Source organism: Megalobrama amblycephala, linkage group LG13 (genome assembly GCF_018812025.1).
Source record: "Megalobrama amblycephala isolate DHTTF-2021 linkage group LG13, ASM1881202v1, whole genome shotgun sequence".
Taxonomy (NCBI): Eukaryota; Metazoa; Chordata; class Actinopteri; order Cypriniformes; family Xenocyprididae; genus Megalobrama; species Megalobrama amblycephala.
This window is the reverse complement of record NC_063056.1, coordinates 41095227-41116345: the sequence shown is the minus strand read 5'-3', so window position 1 is coordinate 41116345 and position 21119 is coordinate 41095227. Positions and strand designations below refer to the sequence as shown.

The window sequence follows — 21119 nt, the reverse complement described above, 5'->3', positions numbered from 1 at the left end:
TGAAACGCCTCCATTGCAGTCTTGAGTTTCTTCCGGGAACGAACACGTCACAATATTCCTCATTCAAATAATTTATGCGCAAAATAAAGGGGCGGGGCCTGGTTGAGTTAGTTAGTAGTGTGTTGAAACTGGTGGTTATGTTAAGGGGCGGGACATTTCCCAAACACCAATCACAACACACTGCTCCAGCCGACCAATCAGAGCACATTGTGCTTTTCAGAAGGAGGGGCTTCACAGAGACAGGAACTAAACAGAGCGTTACTGACAGACTGGGAAGAGAGAACATTGAACATTCTAATCATGAAAACCTTTCTAGAAAAAAGTCTCCTTTAAATGGTTAAAAACTGTTGAAGGAAAGAAGCAGGTCAATGGAGAGGTTCTAGATGAAGAGGAGGGGATGATGGGAGGAGAGAGATTTGGGAACAGCTCCACAACCACAGCTTGATTCTCTCACAAAGGGTCATTAGTGAAGTAATTAACGCGTGCCGCTGTGCCCTGGGGCTCGTGTGCCGACTGTGAGCAATGACTACTAATGACATAAAGCAGTCTTCCACGGAGCCCAGCCTCAAGAAATACTTCCACAAATAATCCTCTTTCATTAGAGACACAGACAAACATATTTCACAGATGCCTCACGTTATACGTGGCGTTTGTCATAGCGAGTTCCCCGGATCTTTAGGTATTAACACACGCGTGTGTTCTGTGAAAACATTAGCAGTTCCTTCCCACAGATCTTTTATTCCATCCCTCATGCAAATCGGATTGAATCGTGTTCCCCAGCGGCAGAACTCCGCGTTCTCTCCGCTATCTGACGGTTCAATTCGTTCCAGACTTAAATGAATGTTATGTAACGCCAGGTTAAAGGGCACAGAGACCAAAAGCAAAGTCCCTTTTGACTCGGCGTCCATGTTGTGCGTTGCACTTTCTCCCAGTCATAGTAATATGAGTGCAGCATCTTTGTCTTTGCTGGAAAGACACGGCTGAAGCGGGTTCTTGCATGACTGACAGAGATGCTCACGAGGCCTGAAAGAAACAGAAAAGTGCAATCTTTTCAAAAACACAAGCTCGTATGTGTTCCTGAGTAATCATTCACTCTTGGATGGGTCGCGTATTAGAGTTAATGTAAAAATAATTACATTTCTTATTAATAGTCTCTGCGGCATTGGCCACAGTCTGCTGCTGTAATTGAGTTTTTGTGTCTAATGTCTTTGGGCAAGGGTTACCATTATTACTCTTACCGTTATTAATCACAGGAAATAAACTTTTACAGTGGCACACAGCTACAAAAAGAGTTTCGCAGGCAAACAAATATTATTAAACTGGTAAATGTCACATTTCCCCCCACCCCATAGTTTGTTATTTGCAAATAATTGATATAATAATTCTTCCAGCTAAAAAATGTCTTGACATTAATGAATATTACCCAAGGCTGAGACAAAATCACAGACTAACCAGACGGGAGGAGCATGTTATTGCTCAGCGGCGAGAGAAAATGCGGTCCTCAGATGTTTTTCATCAACTTTGCTTCTCCTACAGATCTAGAAATGTAGATATAGAAGGGTATAGAGGTATAGAATGAATTTAAATATTATATATCTTGCAATTTTGATTGCAAAATGTGTCTTTTTATGCACAGTACCGGACAAAGGTTTTTTAAAATAAGATGCTCATCAAACCTGCATTTATTTGATCAAAAATACAGTAAAAATTGTGAAATATTTTTACAATTTAAACTAATGGTTTTCTATATTAATATACTTTAAAATGTAATTTATTTCTGTGATCAAAGCTGAATTTTCAGCATCATTACTCCAGTCTTCAGTGTCACATGATCCTTCAGAAATCATTCTAATATGATGATTTATTATCAATGTTGGAAACTTAATGTTTTTTCGAACCTGTAAATAGAAGTTAAAAAGAATAGCATTTATTTAAAATATAAATCTTTTCTTACAATATAAATCTTTACTATCACTTTTTTTTATCAATTTAACACATCCAATCTGAATAAAAGTATTAATTTCATTCAAATAAAGAAAGAAAGTAAAATTACTGACCCCAAAATTTTGAACGGTAGTTTATATTGTTACAAAATATTTCAATTTTAAATAAATGCTATTTTTTTTACTTTATATTCATCAAAGAATATTAATATTAAAAATATCATTAACATTGATAATAAATCAGGATATTAGAATGATTTCTGAAGGATCATGTGACACTGAAGACTGGAGTAATGATGCTGAAAATTCAGCTTTGATCACAGGAATAAATTATATTTTAAAGTATATTAATATAGAAAACCATTAGTTTAAATTGTAAAAAATATTTCACAATTTTTACTGTATTTTTGATCAAATAAATGCAGCCTTGGTGAGCAGAAGAGACTTATTTTAAAAACATTAAAAATAGTAATGTGTCCAAACTTTTGACTGTTTTGATTGCAGCTGATATCACTTTACTGCATTATTTTCCAGTACAAATACCATTAACATGTGTAACATATGTATAATGCATTATAAAGGTTTTCATAATGTACATTATATCATAAATGACTGTAACCAAAGTTAAAATGCATTATTTGCAGATTCTTTGTTACATCTGAAATTGGTTGTTTGTTGTGTGTTTTAGTGCTAAAGTTGTGTTCGATTAGATAATATTATAACTGTGGTTACAATTATTCATAAGATGCATTATAAGGTGCATTACAAAATATAAATAATGCATTAAAATACTTTTACAATGCTTTATATGTAAAGGCTTTAAATAAAGTACCTAAACATTCTTAAGATATATTTACACGATTAGCTAAATAAAGATATAAAGTTTTCTGAGAAAAAAAAAATCCAAATGAAGTGACTGAACTTTATGCTTAAAACAGGAAAAAAATATATGCCAATGGTGTGAGAAAAATAAACTAGTTTTCTGTTTAAAATAAATTTTTTTACCCATTAGTTTAAATTGTAAAAATATTTCACAATTTTTACTGTATTTTTGATCAAATAAATGCAACCTTGGTGAGCAGAAGAGACTTATTATAAAAACATTAAAAATAGTAATGTGTCCAAACTTTTGACTGGTACTGTGTATGCAAGGTTACTGAGGTCCTTTATATATATATATATATATATCTGAGAGGCTTCTGCATTTGCTCTCCATTTCTTCTCATTAGTGTCTAAGAAAACAATTGAGATATTACAGAGAGCTCCTTTGTGATCGGTCTTTCCTATGGGATGAGCGACAGTATCTCATGTTATCAAAGGCTGATCTGCTCCGGTTCACAGGCTGAAAAATACTTTCTGAGTGATTAAGGCCAACTTAAGCAACATCCCAATATGTGTTTTCCCAGTGGCATGTGATAAAATGTGTTGCTTATTTTTGTCTAGAAGACACAGAAAGTGCACATACCAGAGGAGACGCGGAGAGAGCTAATAGCATTGACTGTGAGAGGGCAAACCCAGCATGCATCTGCCTCCGGGGAGAGTCACTGTTTACACACACAAAGCAAAAAATCAAATCAAACATACCAGGATTAATTATACTTAAACGGATCCAACCGTGCATGTACGGTTTAGCAGGCTTTTGTATCTGTGGACTATTTTCTCATCATTCGTTTTATCTCACAGCTTGTGGAGAATATGATTGAGCAATCCAGGGTTATTTTTAGCCGGCCAATAATTTGCCTGAAGCGCCCTTTGCTTTGTGTGTGTGTGTGTGTGTGTGTGTGTGTGTGTGTGTGTGTGCTATTTTACAATGCAACTTTGGAATTATGCCTGAGAAAAGAAGAACAATCACTTTTTTTGTCTCCTCTTTTTACTTTTCACCTAAAAACATTCGCCGAGAGAAACGGGAGTGAAATTTGTTTGCAAGTAAATACAACAAAATTAGCTATAAATTTAACAAGGAACTGTGAAAGATTTACAGTATTAGTTTGAACTGCATAATAGTAGCTCATATGTAGAATATTCCTTCCATCAAGCCACCAATCCGACCTAAAATATAGAAAAGTTATTAAAATATAAATCACTAAAACTTGCAAAACACAGCTCCATGGCTGGAAAATTCTCCTGGCATTAATAGATGGTGCAAAGAAGCTACTTGTGGTCTGTATCTACAGCAAAAAGAACAGATAAATACTGCAAGAGACCATGTAATCTGCAAGCATGACTGGATCTGGAAATATGAGGTTATATTGTTTGTTTGGTATTCACCGAGAGGCATTTTTAGCAGTTCAAGCCCACAGTACTGCTGTCGAGTCACACACACATCTGTCTTTGTCTCCATATAAATATAGATTTATTCTAACTTTAAAAAGCAGAACAACACTTTGTCACTTCAACAGCATGACTTCAGATGACTGGAAGAAGTCAGCTTCTTCCAGCATATTGCGCACATGTGACCTGCAGTATATGGGAAGCGGCGCTGACCGCTCGACTGTGTTTATTTTGGAACAGACTCGCTCCAGCAGCTGTTTGGGTTGGTTTATATGGCGGCCAAACTCTGACTGTTTGTCTCTGTGGGACGATTCACCAAACAGTTGTGCAAAGCTCTGTGTCTTATTCACACACCACTCACAAACCAGTTTAATGCCTCACTTCTTACTATATAGCTACAGTATGCATTTTGTAACAATGAACATTAGCTGTGCATACTGTACATGTGGCATCCAGTTAGCATCATATTTTGAGTAAAAATGGCAAATTGCAGCTGATATCACTTTACTGCATTGTTTTCCAGTACAAATACCATTAACATATGTATAATGCATTATAAAGGTTTTCATAATGTACATCATAAATGACTGTAACCAAAGTTAAAATGCATTATTTGCAGATTCTTTGTTACATCTGAAATTGGTTGTTTGTTGTGTGTTTTAGTGCTAAAGTTGTGTTCGATTAGATAATATTATAACTGTTGTTACAATTATTCATAAGATGATTATGAGGTATTATAAATATAAATAATGAATACTTTTAAGCTTTATATATAAAGACTTTAAATAAAGTACCTAAACATTCGTAAGATATATTTACATTATTAGCTAAATGACAAGATATAAAGTTTTCTGAGAAAAAAAAAAATAATCAAAATTAAGTGACTGAACTTTATGCTTAAAACAGGAAAAAAATATATTCCAATGGTGTGAGAAAAATAAACTAGTTTTCTGTTTAAAATACATTTTTTTTTTTTTTTTACCATATTGTTTCTTGTTTTAAATGCAATATAATTTAATTTTATGATTTTTTTTTTAGGAAAGAAGACTATAATATTTTTAACTATTTTTTAATTAAAAATTAATTAATTATTTATTTATTAATTAATATTTATTAAAGAAAATGCATCTTGATTTAAGGATGTTTAGATATTTGTACTAGAAAACAAGACAAAAATACTAAATACTAACATTTATATATATCACATTTTTAAATTTACTTTTTTCTTTTATTTAAAATAATAAATAATAATAATAAATAAAAATAAATAAAATAAACAAAAACCATAATAAAATAATATTATTAAAATGTTTTTATATATCATTTTTTTATTTTAATTTAAAAATAATATAAAATGATAATACATTTTTTTTATTGTTTTAAAAATCAATACAATTATTCAAGAGATCATAAGATGCATTATAAGGTGATAAGGTGCATCACAAAGCATAATTAATGAATTAAAATACTTAATAAAAATAAAAGTGTTACCCAAATACCTGAACATTCTTAAGATATATTTACATGATTAACTAAATGACAAAATATGAAGTTTTCTGGAAGAAAAAAAAAAAATCAAAATTAAGTGACTTTATGCTTAAAAAAATAAAAATGCCAACAGTGTAAGAAAATAAACTTTTCTATTTAAATTAAGTTTTTTTTCTTATCCCATTGGCAGATATTTTTTCTTGTTTTAAATACAATCTCACTTAATTTTCATTTGTTTTTTTAATAAAAAAAAAAGACTTAATATTTTTCTTTTTTTTTTTTATAAAAAATGAATTACTTATTTTATTTATTTATATTTATTTATTATTATTAAAGGAAATGTATTTATTAATTATTGATTAATTGATTATTAAAGGAAATTTATCTTGATTTAAGAATGTTTCGATATTTGTACTAGAAAACAAGACAAAAATACTGAATACGAAAATCATTTGGAAACAGAAACAGAAAATCAAGCACATTGTATTGCATTGTGGGATACAGTATTTTACTCATTGTGCTCAGTTGTGTAATGCATTCTGGCAAATGACATAAATAATCTGAGTATTGTATGCATGCAAAAAAATTCACATACTGTTTACAGTAAACATCCTGCAGAAATAGTGAGTTTAGTTAGCGTGCTTTTCCAAACACAGCCTCATTATAGAATTCACAATTCGCAAATGTTCTCTTCAAATGTGCGCTATATTGAACAATAACAAACAGTTTTTTTTCCACCACAGTAACAAAGTATGTACTTCTCAGCTGCACACTATCAGTGCACTGGCACTCGTTCACATCTGTGTTTGTGGTGTTTCCCTCAGCCTGGCTCTCGATGCCCTCTCATTAGCATATGGCCGTCTTGATTGTGTTGTGAGATGATCTGCTGTGTTGTTGCACAGCTGGGCGATTCTGACACTTTCTGTCTGTTATGTTGCATGTCTCCTCTCCCTCTCTCTTTTCCTATTATGCTCAGACAAGACTTGAGATTAAAACGGGGGAAAAATGTTCCTCCCACTTCTTAATGTCTGGTCACTTCACCAAGAGTATCTCATTACAGCCAGAGCTGGGCGTGACTGGCCTGTCAGAGAGATATCAAAGCTCTTGAGTAAAAGACTCTCATCTCACGTCCAGCTAAACAATCACATTTAATTGGATTTTTCACCAGGCCCATTAAATCATAGACAAGGTTAGTCAGGCACCAGTTGCTAACGCAACCCCTGCTTCATTCTGTCTTACATCGCAAACAAACTAGCAAATCCTCCCGGAGAAAAGCGCCTGGAAAACAACAAACGGTGTTTGACTGTCCACTGTTTGAACGGCAAAAATACTGACTGGGGGTTAAAGTGATGCACAACTTCAGTACATAAAAGAGCTGCTGGTTCACAGGGACTCGGGTTCAATCTGACATGACCTACTTTCCTCTCTATTACTCTACTGTCCTATGAATAAAGACTATATATATATATATATATATATATATATATATAGCTTATTTAAGGCCGTTTCATGACGTTATTTAATGGCAAAAGTCGAGAGCGCGTCCAGTGTTGAGCGAGCACAAATCTCAACTCGGATTTCCATCACTCTCGCGCTCGCTCAGATTCAGAATCAGAACTTAAAACTGTCTTGCCCTGTCCCTAAAATGGTCTTCTTTCCTGGATTTAAAGTTGACAGAAGCTTTTAACCACCTGACTTTCATGACTGACTGACGAAATAACAGTGTAGGCTACATTTAGGTAACGTTACTGTCTGATCATCATATTTCAACGAGAGGACAACACTCATGAAAAGAATGTGCTTGTTTTGGGTCGAATTCAAATGAAACATCCAGTTGACATTCATTTGAGTTCTCTGGTATTATATATAATCATAAATAAACTTCTTTGATCTTAATGAGAGAAAAAAACTATGCGAGGGCGGATTCGAACCGCTGATAATTAAAGCACGCGCGAATTTCTGATGTATTAACGATAACGCTACCACGAGACCAATGGGGATATAAGACAAAATGCGAATTTGTTTAAAATATATAGTATTCAATATATATTGTAATGTAGCTGTAAGAATGAAACTATAATATCTTAAAAAAAAAAAAAAAAAAAAAAAAAAAAAAAGGTGGGGGGGGGGGGGTGTTTACTGGGCACCCACCGGCAGAAACATAAATCGGCGCCTATGTATAAAGATAACATTTAAAAAAAATAAATCACAGAAGCTTCTGCTTACCATTTTTATACATCACATTTTAATTTTATTTTAAAAACATAGAAAATTTTAAAATAATAATAAAAAATAAAAATAAACAAGAACATAATAAAATTAATATTATTAAATAAATATATATAATATATATATATATATATATATATATATATATTAAATATTATATTTATATTAAATATTATATATATATATATATATATATATATATAATATTAATATTAATATATATAAATTATATAAAATAACACAATAAAAATAAATAAAATAAAAATATAATAAAATATATTGTTTTTTTTTTTAAATCACATAAGCCTCTGCTTGCCAATTTTATATATCACATTTTTATTTTACTTTTTAATTTTATTTTAAAATATTAACAAAAAATAAATAAATAAACAAGAACATAAAAATAATATTAAATTAAATAAATATTTGTATATATACTTTTTAAAAATGAAAATAATAAACCAAATAAAGTGTATTGTTTTAAAAATCACAGAAGCTTCTGCTTGCCATTTTATGTCACATTTTTAATTTTACTTTTTAATGTTATTTAAAAAATATTTTAAAAATTATAAAATAATACTAAAAATGAAATAAAAAACAAGTACATAATAAAATAATATTATATATATATATATATATATATATATATATATATATATATATATATATATATATATATATATATTATTATTATTATTATAACTTTATTTTAAAAAATAATATAAATTAAAAAAATAAATTTTATTGTTTTAAAAATCACAGAAGCAAATTTCACATACATTTATTTTAAAAATATAAAAAATATATAAAATAAAAAAATAAACAAGAACATAATAAAAATAATATTATTAAACATATATTTATATATATTTTTTTAATATTCATTTTATTTAAAAACTAATATAAAATAATAAAATAAAAATTTAATTGTTTTAAAAATTATAGAAGCCTCTGCTTGGCATTTTTCATATGCTGATATATATATATATATATATATATATATATATATATATATATATATATACAAACACACACACACATATAATTTCTTATATTTACATGTGAAAATATAAAATAATTTATACTGCATACTGAAATTAAATATTCTTCATTCCTTAAAGTCAGCATGAAACGGAAGATGCAATAGACTTTTCTTCCAATTTGTGACATATATCCGAGTGAAACGGTTTCTGGAAAGAAAAAATGTACAGTGGGACTTGATTTTGTCCTTCGGGAATTGACTGGATAGGAAGTTGGGATCTGAATGTTTGCAGTCAGTTGTGTGCGCAGATACATCATTTATAATAAACACTGCAACTTTCTGTAAAAAAATACAGAAATATGTTTTGTGATTTTCCTTCCTGTTCTTGGCAAGAACTGTTTGGCTAAACTGATGTTATTTAAAAAGTAAAACTGGAGAGGATTTATCATCAGAGAGCTGAAAAAGCGAAGTGTTAGTGTGCGATCCTCCAGGGACTGAGTGTGTGCTGTTCTCACCCGTGTGTGTCTCTGCCTCTGTGTCCTCTGGCAGATGGGACGTCCACGCTGTGTCTGTCCTCGGTGAGGGAGCTGCCGTCTCAGCTGCAGGATCTCTACCAGCAGGGCTTCATCCTAACAGCTGTGCACCCCTTCGTCCACCCGTGCGGCCCCGAGCCCGCCAGCGTCCAGCGCCAGCTCTACCGGGCAGTGCTCATCAAAGTCTCTGACAGGTGGGGTCACAACACATACAGTGAAACATGACAGCTGCTCTGAACTCCACAGGTGGTGCTGACATTTATTACAGGGGTTTTGCCTCAAATCGCAGGATTTCTTGCACCAAAAACATCATAATTTAGTGTTCATGAGCATTTTCCACCCTCTATCTGACCCTTCAACAGTCTGCTTGCTACTGTACCTTTAAGACTTCACTAGGTCCAATAGATTTGGTGCTGCCACATCCTCTTTGCAAAGCCTGATTACATTATAACTGGACTACAATACAGATATGCAAGATAGTCTCGCGTAGCCAGACATTCAGACTGACGGCAGAAGGTCTGGACTCCTTAGACTCCAGAAGTAAAACCCCATTTATTTTCTCCATACATTGACATATAAACCTTTAAAGTGAATCTGCTATAATGCCCCTTTTCACAAGATATAATATCAGTCTCTGGTGTGTCCAGAATGTGTCTGTGAAGTTTCAGCTCAAAATCCCCCACAGATCATTTATTATAGCTTGTCAAATTTGCCCCTATTTGGGTGTGAGCAAAAACACGCCGTTTTTGTGTGTGTCCCTTTAAATGCAAATGAGCTGCTGCTCCCGCCCCCTTTCCAGAAGAGGGCGGAGCTTTAACAGCTCAACAACAACAAAGCTGGAGAATCTCACGCAGCCAAAATGAGGATTGTCAGTAACGGTGTTCAGCCTTACATTGTTCAAACCGGGTTTATGTAAATTTTAGGGTAAGTGATGTAAGTACTGAGCTATGAGGTTGTTAATCGATGATATTTCCGTCAAGCCACATTATTTCAATTTCTTTTTAAAATAATGGTGTTTAACAGCAGAATTCATGGTGAAAAACTACATTACCCATGATGCTTTACAGAAAATTCCACCAATCAGAGAGTCGAAACAAAATATCTCTTTAGCTCCGCCCACTCCCATGAAATCAAGTCGATCTCCCTACACTCTCAAAATGTGTATATTTTGTAACAAACTTAAAATATGTTGTTTTGAATTAGTAGTTCTCCATATTTGCAATGCTTTATGGGATTGTAGTCCTTTCCCTCACTAAAGCCATTAAGTACACAGTCTTGTATCGGTTGTCAAATTTTCAAATACTTTTTTGCTTCAAATCAAAGTTTGTAATGTTGTGATTCTCCTCATTGCTGGTTGGTTTGGTTCATGGCTTAAAATGCTTTAACCAAATCCATATGGGAGAAATGAATGGAAAAAATACTTCCAGAACCAACGCTGCTGAAAAAGTTGGCGGGGCACTAATGCACTCTATAGCAGCTTTCATTGGCCAAGGACCACCCAGAGGCCATCTGACTGACATGTAAAGCAACCAGTCACAGTTTGTTTTGGTCAGAGTCGTGTCCCTACAATAACAGACCGGCGTGCAACCAATAAATGATTAATTCAAAAGCATTGAAAATTTACTGCAATAATGGTGCATCAGTCTCCAAAAATGTTGAAAATCCAACGTTTAGTTGATCCTAAAAAGCGTTCATTGTCACAGATGTAAATACGACAGATTTCCTCTTCCATGAGGGGGTTTGGCTTCACGACGGCTTTGTTTACAGGCAGACCGTTAAAGGGGGGGTATCACACACAGTTTCTGTCATCTCATGTTAATCTTGAGTAGAGTAACAATGCATCCTTCATATCTCTGAAAAGTTTTTAGTTTTATCATATTTATAAAAGATAGAGGCGTGTCTGCCATCAGTGCCGTGGGTGGAGCTAAAGAGTCACGAGCGCATGCAAGCTGCTGCGTAGAGATTGCATGCAAGCTGTGTCATTATTATAAATAAAAAGGGAACAAAAGCGTTCATGTTGTTTACATTATATGCACTTGCGCCCCGATTTCCAACAAAACACAGACATCTGATGCAGCTTTACTCACCACCCGCGATCTGCGAATCCAGCGCAGAACTGGGACTTGTTTACAAAGTATTCGTCACCGAATTCCCGGGAACAAACAAACATGCGTGCACAACTCTGTCGCTTCCCCGGAAAACAAAATTCATCCTCTGTTCTCTTAACGCTGGGTTCTTTGGGAAGCTGAAAAAGGAAATCTTTCCCTCACAACCAAAAACACACTCATTCGGTGACAGGAGCTGCGTCTCATTTCGGAGGCTGTGTCCTCCGGAGGTCGCATTTGAAGGCTGCATACGTCATCAAGGATGTCTTATTTAAGAAAAGTGATCGTAATGAAATTGAGTGAGGTGTAAAATACTGTGATTTCTTTCTTATGTTGAAATCTAACGGTTATTTTTCTTAAATGAGACCGATGATGTATGCAGCCTTCAAAGGGTGCAGCACCTGAATTGGGACACAGCCATTGCTGAAAAATCTCTCGGCTTCCGTATCCTGAATGAAACGCGTTGATGGGTGTGGTCTTCAGGGAGGAGTGTCTATACAAGGAATTCTGCCTCTTTTGACGTCATACGGGCCATACTCGAAAAAAACCCCTCCAAATCCTGTACCGAAACCGGAAGTAGTGTTTTGAAACTTCGGCCATGTTTAGCATGAGAATGCAACTCTTTAACAGTGTAAATAAGTCAGAATGCATGAAATAGCAACACACATTTAAAAAAGGCAACACACAAGTCTTCTGGAAATCCTGTAGAATTCAAACCAATTAGATGATGATTTCGAAGTGTTTCCTGTTTTGTGTGCCTTATGCATCAGTTTGTGAGCGTGACGTCTGAGACTATAATATGCAAAAATACTCAGTTTTTCCTTCATTTGGCTGCTGTGAATCATTTCTGCACCACTATCTTCAATCAATTTCCCCACCACAGTCAACCGTCAGATGCTTTTTTCACACAACATCTCCAGTTCCAATCTGCTCATCATAAAGACACGTTCAGTCAAGCTGGATAGAAAAAAAATGTTTATGAGGTACTGGATTCATGGAATAAACGCTTTTAAGGAAGATTTAATTACCAGATTTGTCAAAATTGACCAGGTTAGTGGCATCAAAAAGCTTTGTGGTAATGATGCTGAAAATTCAGCTTTGATCACAGGAATAAATTACAATTTACAATATATTCACATAGAAAACAGTTGATTTAAATTATAATAATATTTCGCAATTTTTACTGTATTTTTGATCAAATAAATGCAGCCTTGGTGAGCAGAAGAGACTTAATTTAACAATTCTTACTGATCACGAACTTTTGAACACTAAAAAATGGTGGGTTAAAAACAACCCAAATTGGGTTAAATATGGGCAAACCCAGCCGTTGGGTTAAATGTTTGCTGGGTAGTTTTATTTAACCCAACTATTGTTTAAAAATGACTATATGTCTGGCTTAAAATGAACCCAAAATAGGTTGGAAATTAAAAATAAGACACATAATTACTAGAGGCAACAATAATAATCAAAAGGTGAACATTTATTAATAAGCAATTTAATAGATTATTATTTATTAATCATATTAATAAATGTTCATTTATTAAACATATTAACAAAAGCTAATTTCCAACCTATTTTGGGTTCATTTTAAGCAAGTAATATAGTAATTTTTAAATAATAGTTGAGTTAAATAAAACAAACCAGCAAGTTGGGTCAAACATTTAACCCAACTGCTGGTTTTGTCCATTTTTAACCCAACTTGGGTTATTTTTAAACCAGATTTTTTTTACAGTGCACATTCTGAGCAAGTCCATCCACTTTTCCACCAATTGCTTGTGGTGTTTTTGTACAACTGATTGCAGACGCACAACTTTTACAGTGAATAAGCATGTAAAAACAAAACCTGTGATTGGTTGCTGTGCATGTCAGTCACACAGTAGTCAGTCTGAGCTGCACACTGGCTAAACTTCACAGTTAGTCCAAAGTCTCTCTGCACGAGACCAACACTTTACAGTCCGTCACACAGAGTTGGTGAATGTTGAAGAGCGGTTCGATAATCCTCTGGCCAAACAGTGGCAGCGACTCAAAGTCACATCCACTCCCTGCCTGGAGCGCTGCTGGATCGCCTTCGCAGTGTCCAGACCGGCCTGGCTGCGTAAAGGGCACTGAGCAGGAGACACCGAGCTCACGTCCACCCACACACACACACACACACACACACACACACCACAGGCAACGGCCACAATCACATCTCCATCTGCATCTGTGTGTGAAGTTTAAGACTGCAGGCATGTGTCTGACCCCATTGACCTCTTCGGGGAGATTCCCTGGAGGAAGGAAGGAAGGAAGTGAGGTGATGGTGAACTTCTCTTACCTCAGTGCTGGAGGAAGACAGGAGATCTGTAAACTTCTCTCAGATCCAGCATCACGTTTCAACTGATTTGAGGGACGAATGTTGGCGTAACTGAATGTGTGACATGCCAACAAACTGCATCACAGTCTTTGTTTACAAGTCTAATGATATCTAGAGCTTAGTGACTGTTTTCAGGTTTGAAATGAACTGGTTGAAACGGAAGATTGTTTCTTCCTTATTTTTACATGCATCCAAGTTTAATGGATTATCAAAAAAGTTAAACGTAAGACGAGGGCTTGATTTTATCCATCAGTTGTCAATAGGACTTTGAGATGTGGGCGTGGCACTCAAAAATGGAGGCGGATCTGAATGTGAGCTTGTGGACGATTGCAAGAAAGGGGCGGAGTTTAAGTGGACTAAATGATTGTAGACGTCACTAGAAGATCAAGTTATGACATTTTTGATTAAAAGTTACAAGGTCAAAAGAAAAAAGAAACACCATTGTTCAAAAGTTGTTTTTATTTATTCACCAAGGGCACATTAAATTGACAAAAAAACATTTATAAGAATGATTTCTGAAGGATCATGTGACACTGAAGACTGGAGTAATGATGCTGAAAATTCAGCTTTGATCACAGAAATAAATTATATTTTACTATATATTCACATAGAAAACAGCTATTTTAAATAGTAAAAATATTTCAAAATTTTACTGTATTTTTGATCAAATAAATGCAGCTTTGGTAAACAGAATAGACTGAGCGCAAATGTTTGAATGGTAGTGTATGCATGGATGAATCGATGACAATAAGATTAATAACATGCATTTAGAAAATAGAAAGTGAATTTTCATTTCAAACCAACTTTAACATAGAAAACAAAAATAGATGCTTTTTCACCGTTGAGCCGAACGGTTCTAAGAACAGTAAGGAATGGGTCCAGTTATTATAAGTATATACAAAAACCAGCTAACGATACACCACATTTAGTATCCAAAATTATTTAATTCAGTGTCTTTATTTTTGATGTAATGTCAGAAGTGCTTTAACGAATATAACAAAATTCCTAGCAACCCACGCATACTTATGATGATTGTAAATATTCTCATTTTATATTAAAGGGGTGGTTGATTAATGATTTGGCACTTTTTTAACTTTAGTTAGTGTGTAATGTTGCTGTTTGATCATAAACAACATCTGCAAAGTTACGACGCTCAAAGTTCAATGCAAAGAGAGATATTTTCTTTTACAGAAATCGCTTTTTAAGGACTACAACAAACGGCTGGTAGGAACTACAACGAGCATCTTCCCGGGTTAGTGACATCACTAACCTAAAATTTACATAAACCCCGCCCCCAAGAACACACAACATGTTGGGCTGCTTTAGAGAAGAGGAAGAGTTGTTGTAGTCGAGTGTTGTTGACATGCCGTCATTTTACGCCGGACTGCTTCACAAACGAGGGTCAATTCAACACAAAAGATGAACATGACGGCACATGCTAGTGGATGAGTTGAATCAACTCCACAGCAACTACATCAATTTATCCACTAACCGTTCAGAAACGTCTAAAAGTTGTTAACTTCTTCCTGAGTCTCTCCATCAGTGTCGACTCCGGTTTGAACAATGTAAGGCTGAACACCGTTACTGACAATCCTCATTTTGGCTGCGTGAGATTCTCCAGCTTTGTTGTTGTTGAGCTGTTAAAGCTCCGCCCTCTTCTGGAAAGGGGGCGGGAGCAGCAGCTCATTTGCATTTAAAGGGACACACACAAAAACGGCGCGTTTCTGCAGTTAAAATGCACATAAAGCTTCCAGATTGGCGACTGGCACCTTGTGCATGAAGAAGGGGCTTCTGAGATGCAGTGTGGCAAATTAAGGTTTAATGCAAACACTAAGAAGGGAAAAAATCCTCTCTATATTACTGTTGATCTTTTGGCTTCTCTTCCTTTATGTATAGATGAAAAGCAGCACTCCGTGAGGGACAGAATGAGCCTGATCTGTAAGCTGTACTGTAACATTACACAGTTCAGTGCATGTCAGGATGAACTCTTGGCACAAACTCCTCTCATCTTAATGCGCCATGCACTGAAAAGCAAGAATGTTCACGCGAAAACTCATTATTAAAGTCATATACACACTCCATTGATCTTCTTAAAGGAACAGCTGATGCAAAAATGACAATTCTGTTATTTACTCGACCGGCTTTTGTTTCAAACCATATGCTGTCAGTTTCTTTTCTGTGGAACACAAAATGAGACATTTGAAGGAATGTAGACAATTTTAGATTCTATATCACTCATAGTGACCACGAGTGTCAAATAAGGCTGATTTAGCTATATTAAAAAAAAAAAAAAAAAAAAAATATATATATATATATATATATATATATATATATATAATATATATATATATACATATCTTAAGATTTGCTACGTATTTTTAGAGATATATTTATATATTCATTGAAATTGCTTAAAAGGCTGTTTTTATTTCACTCATAAAAATGAATTTCATGACAATTTAAGTAGATATTTACCAATCATGCTCACCAAGGCTGCATTTATTTAATCAAAAATACAATAAAAAAAGTGAAATATTTTTACAGTTTAAAATAGCTGTTTTCTATGTGAATATATAGTAAAGTGTAATTTATTCCTGTGATCAAAGCTGAATTTTCAGCATCATTACTCCAGTCTTCAGTGTCACATGATCCTTCAGAAATCATTCTGATATGATGATTTGATGCTTGAAAAACAGAAAGAACAGAATTTATTTGAAATAGAATCTTTTTTAACATTATAAATGTCTTTACTGTCCCTTTTGATCATATTAATTTCTATATTAATTTCTTTAAAAAAAAACTTTTGTACAAGACTGTACATTTCAATATTTTATAATAAATACATCTACATGTTTTTTTTATAATTTATTGTCAATGTTATTACACTAATTTTAACTTTTCCTCACACAAAGCTATCGTACGACTTCAGAGGACTTGTAGTCATTCTTATAGTTATTTTTTGTGATTTTCTGTGTCATTTTAAGGAGATTGACAGGCCCTGGTAACTGTATGCTTTTGTTTTGTGGAAAATAGCATTGTAAATATACTTGTGAAGTTTTCTTTTGCATTCCACGGAAGAAAGAAAGTCATACGAGTTCGTAACAACATGAGAGCGAGTAAATAATGACAGAATTTTAAGGTGAACTCTTCCTTTAACAAGTCATGTTTCATCAATAGTGTGTGCATGTGTTGCTCACAGTGAAGACTTCTGATTTGTCTTCAAGAGACCAAGAGAAAAACAAGACGAAAGAAGATCCTGTCACGTGTACGTTGATGTGCGCGTGTTGGGAGGAATCATAGTATCGAGACGGCTGCCAACCTTTGATGGCTTCGGCAAAGCTGCCTTGCTTTATCTTTGGCGTCTGTCACCGTGGAGACAGTTGCTCGCATCAGCAGCGGCCCTGAGGGATAAACCTGTGAAAAAAAAGAAAGAGGGAGGCGAGATATCAAACAGGGCACAGCTCTACTCCTTCCCTGCCAATCCCAGAAATCACGGAGGAGAGGGAGGAAAAGTGCAGATGAAAGAAAATCTTCATGGAGCCATTTCTCGCTCTCCAAAACGTCCAGAGGAGAAGACAAAAGGGGTGACGAGGAGGAAACGGAACAAGCTGAGAGATAAAAGAAGGATCTGTTGGGAATTCCAGCTAAAAAGCAACTTCCAAGCTGGTCATTACCTGGTTTAGATGGCTGATCGGCTTTGGTTAAAGAGGATCTATAATGCCCCTTTGACAAGATATCTCTGGTGTCTCCAGAATGTGTCTGTGAAGTTTCAGCTCAAAATCCCACACAGATCATTTAATAACAGCTTGTCAAATTTGCCCCTATTTGGGTGTGAGCAAAAACACGCCGTTTTTGTGTGTGTCCCTTTAAATGCAAATGAGCTGCTGCTCCCGCCCCCTTTCCAGAAGAGGGCGGAGCTTCAAGAGCTCATGCAACAACAAAACAGGACAATCTCACGCACTGAAAATATCAGAAACTGTCAGTAGTGGTGTTCAGCCTTAACCCTTTAAAACCGGATGTGTCGTCGGCGACACGCCCAACCAAGCTGTATTCATGTTACCGTAACTCTTGAACCGTTTGCGCCATCGTAATAATTCAAATTGCTGACAGTAAACAACATGGGCTTTTATGGGCAATATAAGGGTTATTATGGTAATTTCGTGCCTTCCGTCAGCAAATGGCAGCCGCTTTCTGGAGAGCGGGTGGAAGGAGGCTTTGAACGGAGAGATATGGAGTGTGGCAGTTTAGGGAGTTTTGAACTGCATAAATAATAGCAGAAACAAACAAAAACATGGCGAAGGAGTATACAGTCAATTGGGATGATTTTTTATAAGACTTGGGAGGAGGCTAAGTGAGACTCGCATTTCGCATTTGCTGTGTGCATCTGTATAATGTGTCCGTGCGGTAAACGTATGCGTGCATATGCATGTATGAAAAAACTTTCTCCTGAATGAAAACTGTGCACCCAAGTGTCACAAAATGACTTGTATATATGTAATATAGTTGAATTTTCAAGTTTGAAGTGTTAGATTCTTTCGATCATCATTTTTCTCTTTTTTTTCTAAATTAAAATCAGAAAATTTATTTATTTTTATTTTTTATTTTCATCTATTTAAATTCTATTTACAAACTCACTATATACATTAATGGTCAATAACTAATTTATTGAAAGCCAGTTGTTTTCTGAAAAAAATGACACCTTGCACTTGAAGATAGCGCATTGTTCGAGAATTTTATAATAAAAAAACATACATAATACGTGAAAACGGGCTATTTTAGCTTTAGGTTCTAAAGGGTTAAAAGGGAACTATAATGCCCCTTTCACAAGATGTAATATAAGTCTCTGGTGTCTCCAGAATGTGTCTGTGAAGTTTCAGCTCAAAATCCCCCACAGATCATTTATTATAGATTGTCAAATTTGCCTCTATTTGGGTGTGAGCAAAAACACGCCGTTTTTGTGTGTGTCCCTTTAAATGCAAATGAGCTGCTGCTCCCGCCCCCTTTCCAGAAGAGGGCGGAGCTTTAACAGCTCAACAACAACAAAGCTGGAGAATCTCACGCAGCCAAAATGAGGATTGTCAGTAACGGTGTTCAGCCTTACATTGTTCAAACCGGAGTCGACACTGATGGAGAGACTCAGGAAGAAGTTACAACTTTTAGACGTTTCTGAATGTTTAGTGGATAAATTTATGTAGTTGCTGTGGAGTTGATTCAACTCATCCACTAGCATGTGCCGTCATGTTCATCTTTTGTGCAAATCCAGCATTGAATTGACCCTCGACCCTACTACAACAACTCTTCCTCTTCTCTAAAGCAGCCCAACATGGCCCCGCCCCCTTTTTTGCGTGTTCTCGGGGGCGGGGTTTATGCAAATTTTAAGGTTTGTGATGTCACTAACCTGGGAAGAAGCTTGTTGTGACATCTGACACATTTTTCCAGAGAAGATGGGATGTAGCTCAGTGTTTAATATTCACCTGGAGTCTTCTACATCAGGATTAGCCACTGTGTGAGGAACTCCTACATTTTCCCCTTCAAAACTCACCCTAATCAGGCGGTACACCACTAATACAGGAGCTCCTCTGGACCTGTGCTGATGCAAACATCACAACTGTGAACGAGCATCATGGGATTAGACTCAGCAGGCCGGGCGTTTTAAAGAGATTTGCCGGGCATTACTCATTACCTAGTGGTGAACGTAGCTGACTGTGTTTATAATTCCAAATGTCAACTGTCAAGCCCCCATGTTCAATTTTAGTTACAGTTCCACTTCAGCGACGAGGGTGGGTGATTTATGCATCATTTTTTGATAATTGCAGAGCACCTCGCAGGGGTACCGGCACGGACCAGAAACCATTAAGGCCGATACGCTTGAATAACATTATGCATGGCTCGGTAAATAAGCTGACATCAAGAAAGATGTGATACATTATTAATGCAGTGATTAAAGATTGGGATACATAGGTTTGATGGATCCCGACGAAGGTTGTTGTCATGGCAATGCCACCACACACAGCTGGATATCGCCTGCGGACTCGGAAACGCCGAATCTGACAGCACTAGTGATATCGGCATTCCTGAGGGCAAAGATAGAGAGGTGAAAACACACTCGCACACACAAACTAAGACGATCCGCAGGCATTTGCCAACAGTGCAACCCAGCTGTGTCTAAGATCCGTGTCTGAGAGAAACCTTTGAGCGAACTGAATCTGAAGGAAGTCGAGATCAGTGTTGCTTTAAGCTTTTTATTCCCAGAAGCAGCACTCCTGCGAGCAAGCGGCTGGATCTTTTCTGTCGAAGTTACTGCTGTTTAACCCGCACAAACAGCCTCGGCGCTGCCAAATGCTGTGGATTGCTGTTCTGTAGGTGCATTAAGCCTGCAGGAAAGAAATGTAATGCCTTTACATGAATAGTTCATCCACAATCGAGAAGACTTTATTTATTCAGCCTCATGCTGGTGCATTGTTCTGTGGAACACAAAAGAATCGTTTTGCATGCAACAGGTCATGGTGATCGCATCTGTCAAGCTCAAAAAAGAGCCAGAAAGCAGCATCAGAACTGTAGTCAATATGACTTGTGCACTACATACTGTAGTCTCTTCTGCTCACCAAGGCTGCATTTATGTGATCAAAAATACAGTAAAAATTGTGAAATATTTTTACAATTTAAAATAACTGTTTTCTATGTGAATATATAGTAAAGTGTAATTTATTTCTGTGATCAAAGCTGAATTTTCAGCATCATTACTCCAGTCTTCAGTGTCACATGATCCTTCAGTTGTGCTGCTTAATAGTTTTTTGGAACCTATGTGACTTTTTTCATGATTCTTTAATGAATAAAAAGTTAAAAAGTAGGGATGCACGATATATCGATATATATGTTCATTTTTAATGCTATTGTTATCGGCCCGATAAGAAAATTTGGCCGATGTATCAAAGCCGAGACAAATCAGCTGAGACACTTCAGATGTGCACTGTCCTCCATTATGGTTTTGAATGGCTTGAAATATGATTGAAATCACTTCAAAAAGGAAAATACAGTGCATCATACAATGCAAGTCTGTCACATAGGCTACATAATATTATAATGCGAACATTATAATTGTGTGCTTGGGACATGGCTTTTAATGGTGCAACTTTTGTTTTTGTAATCAGACTCTTAAAAATTATATAAAATCTTGATTTAGATTTATCGGCCAATATATCGGTTATCGGCTTT

At 35.4% G+C, this 21119-nt stretch overlaps 1 protein-coding gene and 1 long non-coding RNA gene across 3 annotated transcripts in view; one reads left to right on the top strand and one right to left on the bottom strand.

The window, feature by feature from the left end:
• LOC125243749 (raftlin) overlaps positions 1-21119 on the top strand; it is an 84501-nt gene that overhangs the window by 48017 nt on the left and 15365 nt on the right. For both annotated transcript variants that reach the window (XM_048153575.1, XM_048153574.1), the window contains exon 3: positions 9463-9640. In XM_048153575.1, the coding sequence (XP_048009532.1) occupies positions 9463-9640 (178 nt within the window). The remainder of the gene's footprint in view (positions 1-9462; positions 9641-21119) is intronic.
• Positions 192-3747, bottom strand: LOC125243754. The gene is made up of 3 exons (XR_007179110.1): positions 3409-3747; positions 1453-1538; positions 192-1023 (listed from the first exon to the last, which is right to left on the bottom strand). It is a non-coding gene; the product is annotated as an uncharacterized LOC125243754 (long non-coding RNA).